This window comes from Canis lupus, chromosome 17 (assembly GCF_011100685.1).
Source record: "Canis lupus familiaris isolate Mischka breed German Shepherd chromosome 17, alternate assembly UU_Cfam_GSD_1.0, whole genome shotgun sequence".
In the NCBI taxonomy this organism is placed as follows: Eukaryota; Metazoa; Chordata; class Mammalia; order Carnivora; family Canidae; genus Canis; species Canis lupus.
This window is the reverse complement of record NC_049238.1, coordinates 36,550,612-36,570,193: the sequence shown is the minus strand read 5'-3', so window position 1 is coordinate 36,570,193 and position 19,582 is coordinate 36,550,612. Positions and strand designations below refer to the sequence as shown.

Genomic DNA, 19,582 nt, shown 5'->3' with positions numbered 1-19,582 from the left:
ACTGAGGTGGTTATTGCCCACAGGCCAAACAGATGCCAGCAGCGAGAAGTTTTTAAATCAAAGTTAAATTTCTCGAAAAGTAGGTGGGCCAGAACTTTTGAAGGCAAAATACAATTTTCTTTGCTTAATGTACTCAGTTATATATACTTCCTCTGTCTAATGGCACTAGCTTCCCAGCTAAAGACTCATGCGCAAGCCTGGGTTGAATACAGCATGTGCTGGGAAAGACTGTTTCCTCTCACTTTCCTCTTCTCTGTCTGGATGAATAATAACCAGACTGGAATAGACCTTGAAGTTTTATAGCCTGGGCCCTTGTGGCTTTCCAGGGGAAAAAAAAATCATCCACCCCCTTAGGTTCCCACCCTACTACCCACTCTCTGCTCTAGCACCGAAGCCTCCAGTCTTTCTGAGCCATGTCCTCTTCCAGTGGGCCACCCCCTTTTACTCTGTGACATCTCACCTAACTCACATCATGATGGTTCATGCCCCTCTTGCTTGGTCTGCTGGTTTAAAAAAAGACAGCCTCTGACACAAGGTCTGAAAGATATTTTAAAGAACATTCAGTAACAGGATGTTCCCTTGAGGGAAAAACAGTCAGAATTGCTAAGAAAGCAACTTCTAAGAGCACCAGTTGGGCCAATTCTTTGAGTTCTGGATAAGCAACCCTTTCTTTTCTTTTTCTCTTTTTCCTAGAGTAAAATAGGCAAAGCAGTGGAAGCACAACCTGCATAATGGAAGTTGCTTATTAACTTGGAGCACACTATCTGCCCTGAATTCATTCATTCAACACATATTTACTGAGTACTTACTAGGTGTCAGATATTTTCCTAGGCACTTGGGGTATATCCATAAAGAAAAGAGATCCTCGCCCTTACAGAGCTCGAATTCTCAGAGGGAAGTAGGTAGGAAATAATAACCTATACAAATAAGTAAGCTTCATACTCTATTAGAAGGTGATTAGGGCTATGGAAAAACAGAAAAGGATCAGAGGGCCAAGGGTGGGTGGGGAAGTGGGCTGTGATTTTAAATATTCAGGTCAGAGGTGGCTTAGGGAAATGTCCTCAGAGGAATGACTCTGAGTAAGGGAATGGGCTAAATGCCAGGGTGGGGTGTGGGGGGAGAGGTTGTTCTGGGCAAAGGGAACAGGCCTTTGCTTTGTCTTCTATGTGGGATGGTAAACCTGGAGCATTGAGCAGAAGATCAACATGATCTAACTTGTGTTTTATCAGGATCATTGCAGGGGCCACATAAAGACTAAACCTTAAATAAGTAGATTCCTTACTAGCTCCAAATTTTTTCCTAATCTGAAAATGGGCATTAAAAATGCCTAACTACATCACAGCTCGCTATGAAGTTCAAGATCAATCTTTACAGAAAGCATTGTGAAAATTATGAATTGACTTGTATCAATTCTAGTCATTGTTAGTGTTGTTATTACAACGAATATTATTAATTCTATCCAACTAACTAAAACATAAAGCTAGCTTAGCTATTTTCTAGGTGTGGATTTAAAAATAAAATGAGTATTTTTAAAAAATAGAAACCAGGGGCGTCGGAGTGGCTCAGTCGGTTAAGGGTCTGACTCTTAATTTTGGCTCAGGTCATGATCTCAGGGTCGTGGGACTGTTGGACTCTGCTCAGCGTGAAGCCTGTTTGAAATTCTCTTTCTCTCTCTTCCTCTGCTCTTACCCCTGCTTGCATGCCTGTGCATGTGCGTGCACACATATTTGCACTCTTTCAAGTAAGTAAATAAGGGCAGCCCTGGTGGCTCAGTGGTTTAGAGCCACGTTCGGCCCAGGGCATGATCCTGGAGACCTGGGATCAAGTCCCATGTCAGGCTCCCTGCATGCAGCCTGCTTCTCCCTCTGCCTGTGTCTCTGCCTCTCTCTCTTTCTCTGTGTCTCTCATGAATAAATAAATAAATCATTTGAAAAAATTTTAAAAGTAAGTAAGTAAATAAAGTCTTGAATAAAAACTAGAAAGATCAGCATAAGTCCACCACTCTTGATAGAAAGGCAGCTCAAAACTGACATTGAGATAGTAACTACTGCATATAAAAACATAAACATTTTGTAATAAGTAACATTTGAATTATTCCTATAGGTTGCTCCTGTACTAAGGGCCTTCCACTCATTATTTCACTGGATCCTCATAAATGTTCTATGAGGCACATGCTGTTATTATCCCTATTTTCTACTAGGTAGTTGAGTAACTTGCCTAGGGACACACAACAATGAAGTAGTATTAGTGTGCATGTCATAACTAGGGATCTCAACCACTAAACTACCACCATTAAATACCATATAGCAAAATCTTTTGCAGTTTGGTTCTTTATTTTGGAATTTGGTTTTGCTCAAGACAAAGCACTTTTTAAAAACAAAACTTTGGGGACATCTGAGTGGCTCAGCGGTTGAGTGTCTGCCTTTGGCTCAGGGCATGATTCCAGGGCCCTAGGATCAAGTACTACATCAGGTTCCCTGTGGGGAGCCTGGTTCTCCCTCTGCCTATGTCTCTGCCTCTTTCATGAATATATAAATAAAATATTTTAAAAAATAAAAATAAAAACAAGACTTTGTGTGGCACAGGGCAGCTCTGTCGGTTGAGCCTCCAACACTTGATTTCGACCTGGGTTGTGATCTCAGGGTGGTGGGATCAGGCTCTGTACTGGGCTTTGGGCTCAGTGTGGCGTCTGCTTGTCCCCCCTCTCTCTCTCCCTCTGCTCCTCTCTTTGCTCATGTACACACTCTCTCTCAAATAAGTAAAATCTTTTAAAAAATAAAAACAAAATTTTGTTTTTGAATAATTTTTAATTTATAAGAAATTGCAAATAGTACAGAGTTCTTGTCACCCTTCACCAGCTTCCTTTAATGATAAGATCTTACATAATCATAGTACAATGCCCAAAACTATGAACATGACATTAGCACAATACTATTTAAACTCAAGTATAGACCATATTCAGATTTTACCAATTTTTGTTCTGTTTAATTTTGGGGTGTGTGTGTGGGGAGGGTGGTATACAGCTCTATGAAATTTTATTACAAGTACAGATTTATACTACTTCAGCACCAAACAAACAAACAAAAAAACCCAAACTCCCTCGTGTTTTAGAAACATTCTATCCAAGCTAATCCCTGATTAATCATTATAACTTTGTCATTTTGAGGATGTCATATAAATGGAATCATACTGCATATAACCTTTGGATTGGCTTTGTTGACTCAGAATGATGCCCTTTAGACAAAGTACTTCTAGCTCATGTCTCTTAAAGACAGAGGAAAAAAAAACCCAACTGGTATCAAGAAGAAAAAAAGCATATGGCCTTCCTGTCCACAAATGTGCTTGCTCAAAGCAAGCATCAACAATCAGGACCTTTTAAACCACGTCCCTACTTAGCACTCTCTTGGTAGAGGGATTAGAAAAGTTTACTTCGGGATGCCTAGGTAGCTTAGCGGTTGAGCTGAGCCTTTAGCTCAGGGCTTGATCCCGGGGTCCAGGGATCAAGTCCTGTATCGGGCTCCCTGCGAGAGGAGCCTGCTTCTCCCTCCCTCTGCTTATATCTCTGTCTCTCTGTGTCTCTCATGAATAAATAAATAAAATCTTAAAAAAAAAAAAAGAAAAAAGAAAAGTTTACTTCAGGGTTAATTTCAAGACAGAATGGCCCCTCCCTGCAAATACGCACAGTTTTACATCAGCATGTGAAGCACAGACCCCGTCCCTGGCATTTCTGGTCAGAATGGCACCTAGTTCCTTAAACATGAACTTTTAAGATGGGCTCAGGTTATCACTAAACATCCTCAAAATGAAACACAGATGTAAATAAGAATGATGTTTTATGGTTGTTTTATAATGTTACAAAATTCAGGTGCTTTGGAATAGTCCACAGATAGCTGACTTGATCTAACTTGGTGTGTCCAGCACCAGCCCTGTGGTCAGAAACCTACACTGTTGGCCCTTCCTCCATGGACTTCCTTAAGCCCTCTGTCTACAGAATGGGTGTAAGAAAAATGCTGTATTAATTTCACAGAACTGGTTAGAAATACAAATGAGAAGAGATGAGAAGTTTACATCCAAAAGCAATTATGAAAATACAAGTTACTTCATTTTTTTTTACAAGTTACTTCATTATCACTATGTTCCTTTGTACCAGTGAAAGGATCTCTGACTCTGTGTCTGTTCATAATTCGTTTGTTCATTAGTTCATTCATTCATTCACACAGTTCTCACGTACCAGGCATTGTCCTGGGTGATAGGGCTAAGGTAATTAATAACTAATATTTAATAATCACACTGATCAATAATTCAGGGTGGGGAGTCGGTAGATGGTTGTGCTTCCATGTGGTGGGGAGGTACAAGCATTATGGAAGAGGCACTGCGGATACACAGACAAGGAAGGGGTGTCCAGAAAGGTTTTTAGAAAAGAAATACATAGAGGTACAAAGATGTCCACATGAGTAACAATACCAACCAAAATAAAACAACCTACATGCTCATCAGCAAGGGAGTGGTTAAATAAATTATAGTTCACTCATGCAATGAGGCAATTACCATAAATAGTGAGAGGCCCACAAGTACCTATATGGAAAGATCTACATGTCTTGGCCATCTATGTGTATATGTACATATGAGTATATTTAAGGGAGAAGGGCCTAGAAGAAAGTGAACCAGTGGCTCACATTGTGTGTCGTCACACACATTGTGTGTGACAACTATGTAGGGAGTGAATGTGTGGAGATTCAAGGACTCTTGCCCATTTTGCTTTGGTATGTTGTTATGGTTTGAATGTTTTACAATGAAAATGTGTTCACATATTATTTTTATTATAACAAAAAGTCTGAAATTGGGACCCCTGGGTAGCTCAGGCAGTTAAGCGTCTGATGATTTTGGCTCAGGTCATGATTTCAGGGTCATGAGATGGAGCCCGCATCTGGCTCCATATTCAGTGTGGAATCTACTTGAGAGTCTCTCTTTCCCTCTTCCTCTGCACCCCCACCCTCGGCCTGCACGTGCTTGCATGCTCTCTCTCTTTCAAATAGTAAACACATAAATGAACAAAATAGAGCAGCTATAAACTGCTCTATTTCTATCTTACTTTTATCTTCTCCTACCAAAGGAAAAAAAAAATCTTCAAATTAAAAAAGGTAAAATAAAAATTGTAATGAACTTGCAACCCCAAATAGGTTATGGTTGTGAGACTATATAATCATTTAGAAATAAATCAGGTCTCCAATCTGAGACAAATTATACTTAGCCTTGGGTATGAAAAGAATTTGCAGATCTTTTCTTTCTTTTTCTTTTTTTTTTAGATTTTATTTATTTATTCATGAGAGACACAGAGAGAGAGAGGCAGAGACACAGGCATTTGGAGAAGCAGGCTCCATGCAGGGACCCTGATGCGGGACTTGATCCCAGGACTCCAGGATCATGCGCTGGCCCTAAGGCAGGCACTGAACCGCTGAGCCACCCAGGGATCCCCGAATTTGCAGATCTTATCACAGAAACACACTTCTACCTTCTAAGAAAACATGCAATAGAGGAATAGTTCTAGATGAACAGAGATTGACAGATTTTTGTCCCTATTTTCCTAAAGAAAAATGGCACTGATCCTGGTAGTACAGAACCATTGAGAGAGAAATCCACCATAAAACTCAAGAGAGGGCTATCAAATTCGTGCCTGTAAGAATGCAGGAAATTGTCACATCTGGTTTTTTGGCTCATCTACAAGTATGGTCTGATTTCAAAATGAATTCCAAGCTGATTTCCAGACTTTCTGTAATAGCTACTTGCCTGATATGGTGATAACATCTCAGAAGAAAGAGAAGTAAATAGGAGGAAAATAAAACCAAGCATATTTACTAGTGGTTGAACAACAGCCAAGAAAGTTGATTTAATGAACTGATGTCAACTCAGAGTCTGCCTTTATCAACATGCCACTGGACTCTGCCCTCAGAGTGGAATCTAGATTTTCATCAACAACTTGGACGAGACACAAAAGGCAGCTGGCATAAAGCAGGGGGCGGGGGTGATTTGTTAATTGAAGGAAAGGACTGAGGTTCCAGATGGCCCCAGTGGGCCGGGACAATTGTTTAAATTTTATAAGGATAAATGGTAGGCTGAACTTCCAAAAATAATTAAATATACAAGAAACAGGAGAAGAACTTTGATTTTGCAGTAATTGAGAAGAAAAAAGACCTGAGGATTTCGGTTAAGTTCAATCTCAACATTAATTAATACATTAACCTTCATCAAAAAAAGTAATGCAAACTGCATTACCAGAAATATTGTGTATGGGACGCCTGGGTGGCTCACTGGTTGAGCGTCTGCCTTTGGCCCAGGGCATGATCCTGGAATCCCAGGAATGAGTCCCATATTGGGCTCCCTGCATGGAGTCTGCTTCTCCCTCTGCCTCTCTCCCTCTCTCCCTCTCTCTCTGTGTCTCTCATGAATAAATAAATAAAATCTTAAAAAAAAAAGAAATATTGTGTACAAAACACTATTTTGCAGCTTCCACTGAACTTTATGCATGTCTTTCAAAATAACATCAATGCTACTAAACTCTTTCAGAAAATAGAGGAGGTAGGGATACTTCCTAACTAGTTTTATGAGGTTAACAATACCCTGATACCAAAAACTGACATCCCAAAAACAAAATTATAGACCATTGCCTTCATGAGCATTGTTGTACAATAAAGAATTTAGCTTTTGTCCCTTATAATTTCCTGGGTGACAGGGGTAGCTTTGTTAGGTTTATGACGTGACTCACAATGGGCTCCTAGAAAACCTCAGGATGAAGACTGGTCATCAGAATGACCAGCCATGTGATGAGAGGGTTGAGGGGGTCTGGAGACTGTGTCCAATCACACGGTCAATGATTTAATCAATTATGCCTATGCAAGGAAACATCAATAAAAAGTCTGCACCCCAAAGCTCAGTGGAATGTCCTTTTCCTGGATGTGTCCAAAAGGGTGACACACCCTAATTCAAAGAGGAAAGGGCAGGGAAACTCTGCATGTAGGATCCTCCCAGACATCACCCTAGCTATACCCTTTGTAATAAAACTGTAATCGTTAAGCACAGCACTCTCCTGAGTTCTGTGAATTGGTCTAGCAAATTATCAAACTGGAGGGGGTCATGGGAACCTCCAAATTTATAGCTAGTCAGTAAGAAGTGCAGGTGGCCTGGGGAGCCCCCACTTTTGAGGCTTGTGGTTGGCATCTGAAGTGAGCCTTGTGGCAGACTTGGGCAGTTTACTTATCAGAACTGAATTTCAGTATACCCGGTTGGTGTTACTCTAGTCTGGCAGTGAAACAGAATAAAGGTAAATGCAAAAATCCTTAATTAAGTATTAGCAAATTGAATCCACCACAATATATCATGACCAAGTAGAGTTTATACCAAGAATACAACACTGGTTTAACATTTAAAAATCAAATCAAAGTAATTTGCCATATTAGGAGAATAATGAAGAAAAACTATATAATTATATGATAAAAAGAATAAAATTTTTGGCAAACTGAGAATACAAGGAAACTTCTTCAACCTAATGAAGGGCACTGGCCAAAACCTAGTTTATGTCATAGTTGGTGACTGGGACGGAGACATCAACTCTCCCCACTTTTATTCAGCATTGTGCTAGAGTCTTGGCCAGTAAAATAAGGAAAGGGACAGAAATAAAAAGATAAGAGCTGGACAAGTAGAAGTAAAACTGTCTTGATTTGCAGGTGACATTGTCTACAGAAAAAAATCTAAGGAATCTACAAAGCAACAACAAAAAAACTCTCTTAGAACTAAGACATTAACAAGGTTGTTGGATATAAGATCAACATACAAAAATTCATTTATTTCCTATATACTAATAGTAAACAATTGGGAAATGAATTCCAATGTGCTACTTACCAGCATCAACAACATAAAATATAAAAAAAATAACTTTAATAAGTGACATATAAGACCTCTACATCAAGAACTATAAAAAATTGCTGAGAGAAATTAATGAAGACCTAAGTAAATGGACAGAGTATTTTCTTGGATTGGAAATCTCAATATTATTAAGATGTGATCTCCCCCTAAATTGACCTATAAATTCAATACAATTGTAAACAAAATCACAGAACACTCTTTGCAAAAGTTGTTAAGCTGATTCTAAGATTTTTATGAGAATAGGCAAAAGACTCAAAGTGCTACTTCAATGAAGAGGATATACGATTGGTCTATAAGCACAAGAAAAAATTGCTAAAATCTTTTCTTTTTTTAAGATTTTTTCATTTATTTGAGAGAGAGAGACAGCACAACAGTGGGGAAGGGCAGAAGGAGAAGGAGAAGCAGACTCTCTGTTGAACAGGGAATCCAACAAGGGGCTCAATCCCAAAACCCTGAAATTATGACCTGAGCCAAAGTTAGACACTTGACTGACTGAGCCACCCAGGTACCCCACTAAAACCTTTTCTAAATCTAAATTAATTAGACATTAGAGGAATGAAATGCAAATTTAAAATTTACCATTGCACATCCACTAGAATGTCTAAAATGAAAAAAAGCTAACCATATCAAATGTTGGCAAGGACATGGATAGAGCAACTGGAACACTCATCCAGTGTTGCCAGGAATATAACTTGGTACAACTTTAGAACACAGTTTGGTGGTTTCCTTAAAAATTAAACATATGCCTCTCTCTCTGTGTGACTATCATAAATAAATAAAAATTAAAAAAAAATTAAACATATGCCTAGTATATGATCCCATAGTTCTTCTCCCAGGTATTATCCAGGACAAAATAAAATTATATGGCTCCCAAAAGACTTACACACAAGTATCTGTAAGTCCTTTATTATAACCAACAGTCATAACCATCCCAAATGTTCACCACACAAAAGAACAAAATGTAGCATATCAACACCATACAGCCCTGTTGGTAATAACAACATACTACTCATACATCAACATGGATGAATCCCAAAAACATCATATTGAGGGAAAGAAACTGGACACAAAAGAATATATACTTTATGATTCCACTCATTTAACATTAAAGAACTAGCACACTAATCTGTGATGACAGACATCAGAATACGACTGCCTATGAGAGATGGGGACTAATGGGAAGGGAGTATGAGAGTAATGGCAATGTTCTGCCATGACTGAAGTGTCTACATTGACATGCGTGTCTACATTTATCAAAACTCACTGAGTCATGCATTTAAGTTCTATGCACTTGCTGTATGTCCATTTTATCTTAATGAAAACAAAGTTTTCTTTACGAGACTCAGAGCCAACATCCTAGAAAGGGTAGGGTATATTTTTCAAATTGACTTTGTTTGGCTTTTTCAATTTATTTATTTATATTTAAAAAAAATTTTAATTTAAATTTTAGGTAGTTAACATACAGTGCAATATTGGTAGAATTCAGTGATTCATCCCTTACATACAAAGCCCAGTGCTCATCATAACAAGTTAGTGCCCTCTCTAATGCCCACCACCTATCTAACCCATTCCCTACCCACCTCCTTTCATTAATCCTGAATTTGTTCTCTATCATTAAGGGTCTCTTATGGCTTGTTTCCCTTTCTCCTTTTTTTCTCTTCCTTCTTCCCATACGTTCATCTGTTTTCTTTCTTAAATTCTACATATGAGTGAGATCAAATGGTATTTGTATTTCTCTGACTTATTTCACTTAGCGTAATATACACTAGCTCCATTCATGTCATTCGATGGCTGAGTAATATTCCATTGTGTATACAACATCTTCTTTATCCATTCATCAGTTGATGGACATTTGGGCTCTCTCCATAGTTGATAATGCGAGAGAAGGTAATTGCAAATGACATATCTGATAAAGTGTTAGTATCCAAAATCTACAAAGAACTTATCAACCTCAACACCCAAAAAACAAATATCCCAGTTAAGAAATGGGCAGAAGACATGAAGAAATATTTTTCAAAAAAAGGCATCCAGATGGCACATGAAAAGATGTTAAACATCATTCATTCATCATCAAGGAAATACAAATCAAAACCATGATGAGATACCATCTCACACCTGTCAGGATGGCTAAAATTAACAACACAGGAAACAACAGGTGTTGGCGAGGATGCAGAGAAAGTGGAACCCTCTTGCACTGTTGGTGGGAATGCAAACTGGTACAGCCACTCTGGAAAAAAGTATGTAAGTAAGTAGCTTGATTATCAACTCTTTGGAGAAACTCAGAGCCAATTCAGATGGAAGCAGAGAAAACCATAGTATTCCTCGTGGTGTCAGGAGTTGGGAAAGTGATTCAGAGATAAATCCAAGGAGCTGGCATTTACTTGCTGCTCCATTCTCACCATGAATATTCAGTGAGTGCTACTATGAATCAGGCACTGCCTTGGGACAGACAAAGTCCTTGTCCTTGCTGAGTATATAGTCTCTGAGAAGACAGACAAGGAAGCTAGACAAATAAATGGGGGGAGGATAGACTGTGACGGGTGCAGTGATGGAGTCCACAAGAACCCATGACTGGGGGGTCAATAAAGAGGTGGGGAGGACCTAAAATAGTTGAATGACCAGGCAAGGTTTCCTGGAAGAATCTCAGTTGTATTATGGGACAAAGGGCAGGCGGAAGAATACTGTAGGCAGACAGAAGAAAGAATGCAAAGGTCCTGAGGCAGGAAGGTGGGCCACGTGTGTGAGGAAATGACAGACAATCCGGATGACCAGTGCTTAATAATTAGGGAGGAGAAGGTGAGGTGGGGTGGGGTGGGGTTGGAGAGTTGGACAGTGGCCAGAGCATGCAGGGCCGATGGACAGGGGCAAGAATGACTCTGAATGACTGTCTATGACAATGGGGAGCCACCAAGGATGATGGATTCAAGTGAGGACAAGGGTGGAAGCAGAGACCAGTTAGGGAGCTACTGCATTAGTGTTGGTAAGAGCTGGCAGTGATGTGGAGCAGGGTGCTGCAGCACGAATGGAGAAAAAACAGACTGAAGACACACGGTAGAAGGCGGGACAGAACTTGCTGATGCATTTGACATGAGAAATGAGAAAGAGGAAGGATGGGCCAATGGTGATATTTGCTAAGATGGCGAATTCTGGGGCAAAACAAGTCTCGTGGGGGAGGTGGATCGAGAGTTTCATTTTAAGGTGCCTATGTACCAGCAAGTGAAAATGCCAAGGAGACAGTTGGGGACATGAGCCTGAGGCTCAGAAGAAAGGGCTGGGCCAGAGATATAAAGCTCAAGACCACATCACACAGGCAGTATTGAAGCCAGGGACACAGAGAACTCTCCCGGGGCAGGGGGGGGGGAGTGTGGGGGGGGAGTGTCTCAGAGTGAAAAGAAGTGGGTTCAAGGATGAGGCTGTCAAGGGCAGAGGAGGAGCAGTGGAGAGGAGTGGGAAGGAAGCTAGGAAGACTGTTTCCAGAAGTTCACCCCTGTGCTCACAGTACCTAGAACAGCCTCTGGCATACAGCACTCCCTCGCCACACAGTCGCTGAATGCATGAAGAAAGGAAGGATTTAGGGGTTGGTACCTCTGCCAGATGTTGCCAAAAGCCGCGATGAGAGAAACCAAAGGGGAGCCCGTGGGCATTAGAAGCATGGGAAACAGCAAGGCCTTGATTCCAAGAGCACTGCCGGGGGAGTGTGGGAACGAGGCCAGGGTGCTTCCATTCAGATGAGAATCTAGATGACTCCCGACTGTCAGTGTGGCCACAATCCCAAAATGACTCAATTGTCCCACAGCTCCCATGACCGGTGCAGTTCCTTGCTATCAAACCTCACATCAGTGGCTCCTGAAGCGCAAGACAGGCCAGGCCAGCCAAGCCCCGGCTGTGACAGGAGATGTGAGCAGGGCTCCCGCTGCCAGGGCTCAGGCATTCCCGCCACTCTGCTCACTTAACCACAGACACCCCAACCCTGGCTTGTGAACTCTCACTCCCGAGATTCCCACCACCTCCCTCTCTACGTCCCCAGTCTCTAACCTCAGTGACACTTGAGTCTCATTGTCCTCTACTGCACCAGCAGTGGTCACCACACATTTGATCCCTTCCACTATTCAAGAGAAAACAATAAAGAAATCACACAACTCGGACTCACCAGGAACAGTTAGAACAGAGGGGGATCTTTCCGGCTGTTCATTCACACGGCTGCTGTTCTGAACCCAGAAAATGTTGACGGGCTCAGGAGGGCCCACAGCCTGACAGGTGAGGTTGAAGGCTGTGTTTCTCGTGACATTCAGGCTCTCGGGCTGTCTAGTAAAGTGAGGAAGTCCTGTAAAGAAAGAGTTCGGTGAAAGAATGTCTTAGATCTGCAAGCAAAGGCAAAGCCCCAAGGGGAATGGAGACTGTTCTGGAACTTGGCAAGAGATTTCTTTATATACCACCTCAGGTCTGAAATGGCCGGTTTTCACCTTCTGAAAGTTGGCTAAGAAAGAAGAGAAGCTTATTTTATTCTACCCAACTAGAATAAAAGTATCCTGGCTTTCTAGGATACTTTCCCAAAGGGGTTGTAATGGTGATTCAGAACTGGTTTTACCAGAAAGGAGACCTGGTGGTGTTGAAATTAGGTGTTACTCAAACTCCTGGGACAGGCTGGCACGTTTTCAGTATTCCTTACCAAAATACACACCATAAAAACAAAGCCACGTAATAGGTCTGCCTATTTTTGAGGATAATCTACTGGGTGTGGCACTTTAAGATGAGTGATAATGAATTGTAAAATCTGTACACTTGTGCAGGGCTGGATACTTTGCAAAGTGCCTTCTCCTGAGATCGATGTAGACACAGTTATGAAATTACATTCCTAAAATCTTCGACTGTCATTCAAAATTGAGGCCATCAGGGAACTTCAGAAGTATCTCAGAGAAAGACAGTCAGTACTCATTTGGAGCATGTGCCAAAAAATTAACAGGTCAAGCTAACTGTCCTCAGGGATTTAAACTGTATTCTTTCGGGGTTGAGAACTCACAGACCTGGTCCCAGAAGGAATGATGCGGGTGTGGCAAAATGGAAATCTTTTTTCCTGCTTCGAAGTTCTGTGAAACTCCTTTTGGACCTAAAGTGTTTCTGCCCTGGACATTTTGCTGGCATTCTGACAAGTTAAATGTCCACTCAATATTTTTCCAAGATTAACAGCAAACATAGGAACACCCCTGGGCTGATGTTTACATAACTCTGAGGAGGCATTAACTGTTCAGCCTGGCATGGGCCTAGACCAAAGCTCTAAAGGAGACTCCTCTGAGGGGGGCCTCCCTCCCTCAAGCCTCCTGCAGCATTAGGGGGTATGAGGATTAGGTTTGTAAAAAAAAAAAAAAAAAAAAAGTGGGTAGCAGAGCACCCTTTCAGCGGGAGATGGTTCCAGATGAACTTCCTTGAAAAGCCAATGACCTGCTCTAAAGCCTGTGGTGAGGAGGGTCAGGAGAAAGTAGAAAAGAAAGGTGTTTGGATGCTTCTGCTGGTAGGAGTATCTCAGAAATCTGAGATTCAGGGGCCGTGGAGGAAGCCAGTGAGTTGGTGAGGAATGACTGCCTGTGGTGATAATAGAGGTGCCTCCTCCCTGAAGCCTTCCTTGCCAGACCCTGCCATTGCAGAACCAGGCATGCACAACCAGAGACCCGGTCCTCAGGACCTGAGCTTACCTAGGCGTCAGCTCACACTCCCCACTGCACTTCACATTCCTTGAGGGCGGAGACCACCTTCTCCTAGTCCATGTCTCACTTTTTACCCCCACCGAGCCCGTCTCATGTCACGTCATGGAACTGTACTGAACCACGTACCCGACAAATCCTAGAGCCCACACGAGTCCCAGATCGAGCTGCTGACCCAGTTCAGGAATATGGCTCACAAAAAAAAAAAAAAAAAAAAAAAGGAATATGGCTCACCCTCCTAGGCAAATCACCACTAGACCAGGTGACTGGTATCTGATGCCAGCACTGAGAAATGGATGATGGAATACATTTTGCTTCTAAACAAAAGTCCCCAGATCTCTAGACTGTAAATAACCTGAGGACAAGAAAATCCATAATCTCAGCCTTTTTGCTGAGGATAGAGCTAAAACTTCAAGAACTGAATTCAGGTCATTCATTTATTATTTCCTAAAGTGTAAAAAGAGGATCACCTTGTAAAATGTCAGTGCTTACAAATTTGCAAAGTTTGCATACAGAATTATAAATGGGCACACCAAACTCTACAGTTTTATATGCAAAGCAATTAATACAGGCCACGCTGTGGCCTCTGGACTTACCTTGTACCTCGATGTAGATGGGGTCAGACACAATCTCTTCATTGTTTATTTTCATCTTACAGATATATGACCCATTGTCTGAACGCTGTACACTGGTTATGCTTCAAAGAAAACATACAAAGATATTTACCCTTTGAGCTCCTGTTACAGGAATAACGCTTTTCAACTTCTTTGTCATATGTTGTGTTGAATCGTGGGTGTCAACATGGCTAGATCATGGTAATAGATTTTTGGTCAAACATTACTCTAGATGTTTCTGTGAAAGTATTTTTCATGTATGATTCACATTTAAATGAGTAGACTCTTGAGTAAAGATGACACTTCATAACATGGGTGGGCCTCATCCAGTCAACTGAAGGACTTATGAGCAAAGACCAAGGTCCTTCAAGGAAGAGGGAATCCTGCCTCCAAGCTACCTTCAGACTCAAGACCGCAATACCAACTTTTCCCTGGGTCTCTACCTGATGCCCTGCATGTTTCAGATTTGCAGGCACCGACAGTCACATTAACCAATTCCTTAAAATAACTTTCTCTTGTTCCCTCTTTGGTTCTGTTTCTCTGAAGAATCATGACTAATGTATACGCTGTCACTCTTCTTGCCTTAAATGGTAGGCTCTATACCCAGGTTCTCTATACTGGGGTATTGCCCTATAGAGGCATTTTGCAAGTTTGTAGGGTTATTTTAAGTGGGCACAAAAACTAGGGACCACTGTGGCTTTTAGGAGTGAAGGGCCACTTTTAGGTACCAGGGGCAACTGTTTCATATCCCAGATGACTTTCTGAGTCTAGAACCAAGTTCCATTTACATACACACAAAGAATTTTGTCTGATTTTGATACCCACCTAATTTCCTAGGGCTGCCATTATCTGAGAATGGGGGCCACCCTTCCTTTGTCCTGTTTGGAACTTGGCCAAGACTCAGATCACTGACAGCACCTCTCCACCTGCAGCTGCCATATGCATGGGGGCATGCCAGGATGCAAGTTTAAGATTTTATTTATTTATTTGAGAGAGAGCCTGAGTGGGGGCAGGGGCAGAGGGAGAGGGAGAAGCAGATTCCCTGTGGATTGCAGAACCTGATAATGCTGCTGCTGCAGAGCTGGATCTCAGGACCCGAGATCATGACTTAAGCCCAAGTCAGACACTTAGCTGACTGAGCCACCCAGGTGCCCCTCCCAGTGTACTTTATTATCTCTCTTAGAGTGGGCAGGCCCGGCATTTACACGTTCATGTTCATATTATTTTATTATAGATCACTTTTCTTTTGTTGTCCTTTTTTAAAAAAATATTTTATTTATTTATTCATGATAGACATGGGGGGGGGTGGCAGAGACACAGGCAGAGAGGGAGAAGCAGGCTCCACCCCAGGAGCCCGACACGGGACTTGATCCCGGGACCCCAGGATCATGTCCTGGGCCAAAGGCAGGTGCTAAACCACTGAACCATCCAGGGATCCCCATCTTTTGTTGTCCTTATACTACAGTTTGAACACTATATGTTGTAAAGTATCTGCTATAGACAGGCAGCCTTGGCTCTGAGATCTTGAGAATCCTGCTTTCCACCCTTCCAACATGTTCATAAATGGGAAGTTCCACACTACCTGTCCTTAGCTGGGAGTGGGAAGGAGTGAGGAAACGAGGAACTCTTTGAAATGTTCTCAGACACTCTCCAAGAGAGGTCCTCTTCACTGGCCCAAAGGCACTGATTTCTTCTACTCTACTCATCAGACAGAGCAAAGGTCATGGCAAGAGAAAAAAAGTAAAAGAAGAAAACCATGGAGGGGTCCATCTTCTTTTCCAGCAGCTTGCTCCCTGATACAACTTATTTATCCTAAAGCAAAATAAAAACCCATCCCTCAGGCTGTCAAGGGCTGAAGCTTAATGCTTAGAAGAGAATAGGAAGCTGGCAAGGTGGGAAGGGATGCCATCCTTGCCCATGGGCCCCCCGGGCAACAGAGAGCAGCTGCCAGGAGAAACACAGCACAGTGGCACCAAGAGCCAATCTGCCACAACAAGGCACCTAGGCCTTGAGGCTGAACACACGTTTTTAGAACAAGGAACATTTTAAATTACAACTTCTCCCTCAACATGCCATTTTGCAGCTTCCTTTTAGCTTCTGATTAGCAGAGTAGCTAAAATACATGTCAAGAATGGTGTCAATCAATGGTACCAGGGTGGCTCAGTTGGTTGTGTTTGCCTTCAGCTCAGGTCATGATCTCAGGATCCTGGGATGGAGTCCCCTTGCCAGGCTCCCTGCTCAGCAGGGAGTCTGCTTCTCCCTCTCCCTCTGCCACTTCCTTTACTTGTGCTTTTTATCTCTCAAATAAATAAACTAAATCTTAAAAAAAAAAAAAAAAAAAAAAAAAAGAATAGCGTCAATCAGAACTAGGGGAACCAGAGCTGTTTAGGTTAACATTACCTCCTTATTGTTTCTAAGACCAAAAAACGTGACTCTCACTTGTCACCTGAATTTCCTGATATGCCAATCTGATTAGCACCCCACTGACTTAGAATACTCTGTCTTCCTCTTTCCCCTCATTCATGTGTAGGAGTGACATAATTTTGGAATTGCACCTGATGGATGAATGTTGGGTTTGGGAAAGACTCAAGGTCAAAGAAAGGTCAGATACTCTCCACGCTTTAGGACAAGGACTGAAGGTCACAACATCTAGAGGTCACCAGGAAAACATGGGAAGAGACCTCAAAGGGCAAATATTTCCAAATAAGGATCTAGCTGACCCTCTTCTGATGAATCTACCTGGATGTCATGATGGCAGGAAGAAAGAATGAGAGAAGCATGTGTCTAGAATGGTGTCCTGTCCATCAGGAGTATCAGCTAGTGGCTGAATAGTACACCCTGTTCTTGGTAGCTCCTGAAGATTCTGCATGGCTGACCAGTCTAGGCTTTTCTGCAGTTCCAAAAAATACTAAGGTCATGGCTACTGAAGACGGGAGGTCCTTTCCACAGATCTCAAAAGTTCATTGTAGAAGAGGAGTTATTTTTTTGAGGCAAGACTCAGGGGCTGGACTGATGATGAGATCTGATAGGCTGAGGATTGCTGCGCCTTTGAAGATCTGGCTCTGGCACAGGGTCTGGGACTCCGGTATTGCAACAGGCTGGCCACATGACTTAGAGAGCCAGGGATCAGAGTGAAAGTGAAGGCCACAGAGGTCCCTCTGTGCAGGGCAGAGCCCCAGGAAAGCAGCCCATGGATGCATGGTACAACTGCACAGAGGGCCCATGGAACTGAGAAACCATCAGGCCTAAGTAAAAGCTTAGCAGCACAGCCGGGGCTGTAGCAATTAGATGCAAAAGGCACAAAAACCCTAGGAGTTCCTTAAGCCAACCAGGCCAGGAGTAGAAAAGGAGAGTGCAAAGGGAACATGATCAAAACTGTCTTTAGTCGCTCATATCAGGAAGAGGTCAGCAATCGTCTGGGGAGAAAGGCTATGTGCCTGCCTTAATCATCAAGTCCAGATCCATCTTACTTATAGCACAAGAAAGATTTTCCACAAATAATTCTATTTGTTGCTTCCCAGACATGCAAGTTAAAGCTGGCATGCTGAAGGCTGGGCGTGGGGTGAGCTGGAGACAGAAGAGGTTGTCCTCAAGTTCCTCCCTCTCCCTAAAGGAAACAGCAGGCCTAGTCCCTGGAGGTTCACCAGCAAAGGCCCTAAGCTCAGAATAGCAATCTAGGCATTCCAACAACTGAGTAAGAGGAGTTCCAGAAAGAACACAGGAAGGGGAGCATAACTGAACAAAATGCCCCAGAGCTGGAGATCTAGGACTTTCCTTCCCAGACCCTTAGGTGGGCAGCACAGTGGGAGAAAAAAGACCCAGTAAGGGGCTTCACCAGGGAATGTCACAACTCCAAGATAACGTGGAGATCCCAGAAGCTTCCAGAGAGAAGGAAAGCAGCACCACACATGATCAGAACAGCACCATGCTTCTTAAGGACAAATCTAAGAGTGAAAAGGAGGTCTGTCAATCACTTCCAAACCACAACAGGAAATTATTTTCCTTTTGAATTCCATATCAAGCCAAACTACCTCAAGGTAAGCACAGAAAAAATAATGGCATTTTCAGACATGCAAATTCCATGCTGATGGTGGGTGGGCTCCATGCCAAAGTGGAGGAGTGACCACCAAAAGGCAGTGTTGGGGGCCAGGCATGTGGAACCCAGGCTCCTGGAGCAAAGAGGTGCCATGAAGGCCCCCAGCACGAGAGCAAAGATGACTGAGCTGTACCCTGTAGCTGGGGAGCAAGCGTGCCCAGACTTGAGCTATCCTGGGACAGGCATCTCCCAGGAAAAAAATCAGTCCTGATTTCAGAATATCACTCTGCGAGGAGATGCTTTTAGAAAATTAAGATGCTTTTTAGAAAATTAAGCAGACTAACAAATGAGGAAGCTATTAAATTGAAGAAAATCCAAAAGCAGAAGAAGAAGAAGTAAGATGTAAGCGCAGCCTTCTACATGACTCAGCTGAAAACAGCATTTACACAGCCACAAAAAACATTGGATCCTGGGTATTGATTTAACCAGAGCTTTAACATTTTATTAGATGAACTCTGGGGCCAGGCACACATGAGCGCGCGCGCGCACACACACACACACACACACACGACTCATATGGATTGAATATCTCCGACAGATACCCAAGAAGTGAATAACCACAGCTCCTTGCTGGGGAAGGGCTGGATGATGGAGTGGAAGAGGATTTTTGAACAGTTGGAGTATTTTACCCTGTGTATGCATCGCTTTAAAGAAGGTATAACAATCGTGTCAGATTTGGGTCAAATACAAACATCTGAACCAGGGAGAACCAAAGCCACTGTAGGGACTCAGCCACCGCGTCTAGACAGGAACCACCTGGACAGAGCTGCAGGGCCGCAGCTGTAAAACCAGTCACATTAGCGCAGCCCCAGCTGGGTTAGCCCCAGGACGGGCAGCAGACACTCTCAGCCTCCCCGTCCCGCAGACCTAGCCCAGCTCCACTGCCGCACTCAGGAATGGCTCTTCGGGAACAGCTATGTTCTACAGCCTTCTTAAAAGAAAGACAAAAGGCACAAATACTGCACAATTCCCCTTATAGGAGGTACCTAGATAAGTCAACATTACAAAGTAGAATAGAGGTCACCAAAGGTCAGGGGGAAAAGGGGATGAGGAGTTAGTGTTCAATGGGCAAGGAGTTTCCCTTTGGGAGGAGGAGAACGTTCTGGGAATGGATGGTGGTGAGGGCTGTACAATCATGTGAATAGACTTAACGCTGCGGAATTGCACACCCGGAAAGGGTTAAAATAGTACATTTTGGGCAGCCCGGGTGGCTCAGTGGTTTAGTGTTGCCTTCAGCCCAGGGCATGATCTTG

The 19,582-nt window shown here is 42.7% G+C and overlaps 1 protein-coding gene across 1 annotated transcript in view; it reads right to left on the bottom strand.

The window, feature by feature from the left end:
* MERTK (MER proto-oncogene, tyrosine kinase) overlaps positions 1 to 19,582 on the bottom strand; it is a 112,476-nt gene that overhangs the window by 57,902 nt on the left and 34,992 nt on the right. The window contains exons 3-4 of the mRNA XM_038561448.1: positions 14,216 to 14,316; positions 12,071 to 12,244 (exon numbers count right to left, since the gene is read on the bottom strand). Coding sequence (XP_038417376.1) covers positions 12,071 to 12,244; positions 14,216 to 14,316 — 275 coding nt within the window. The remainder of the gene's footprint in view (positions 1 to 12,070; positions 12,245 to 14,215; positions 14,317 to 19,582) is intronic.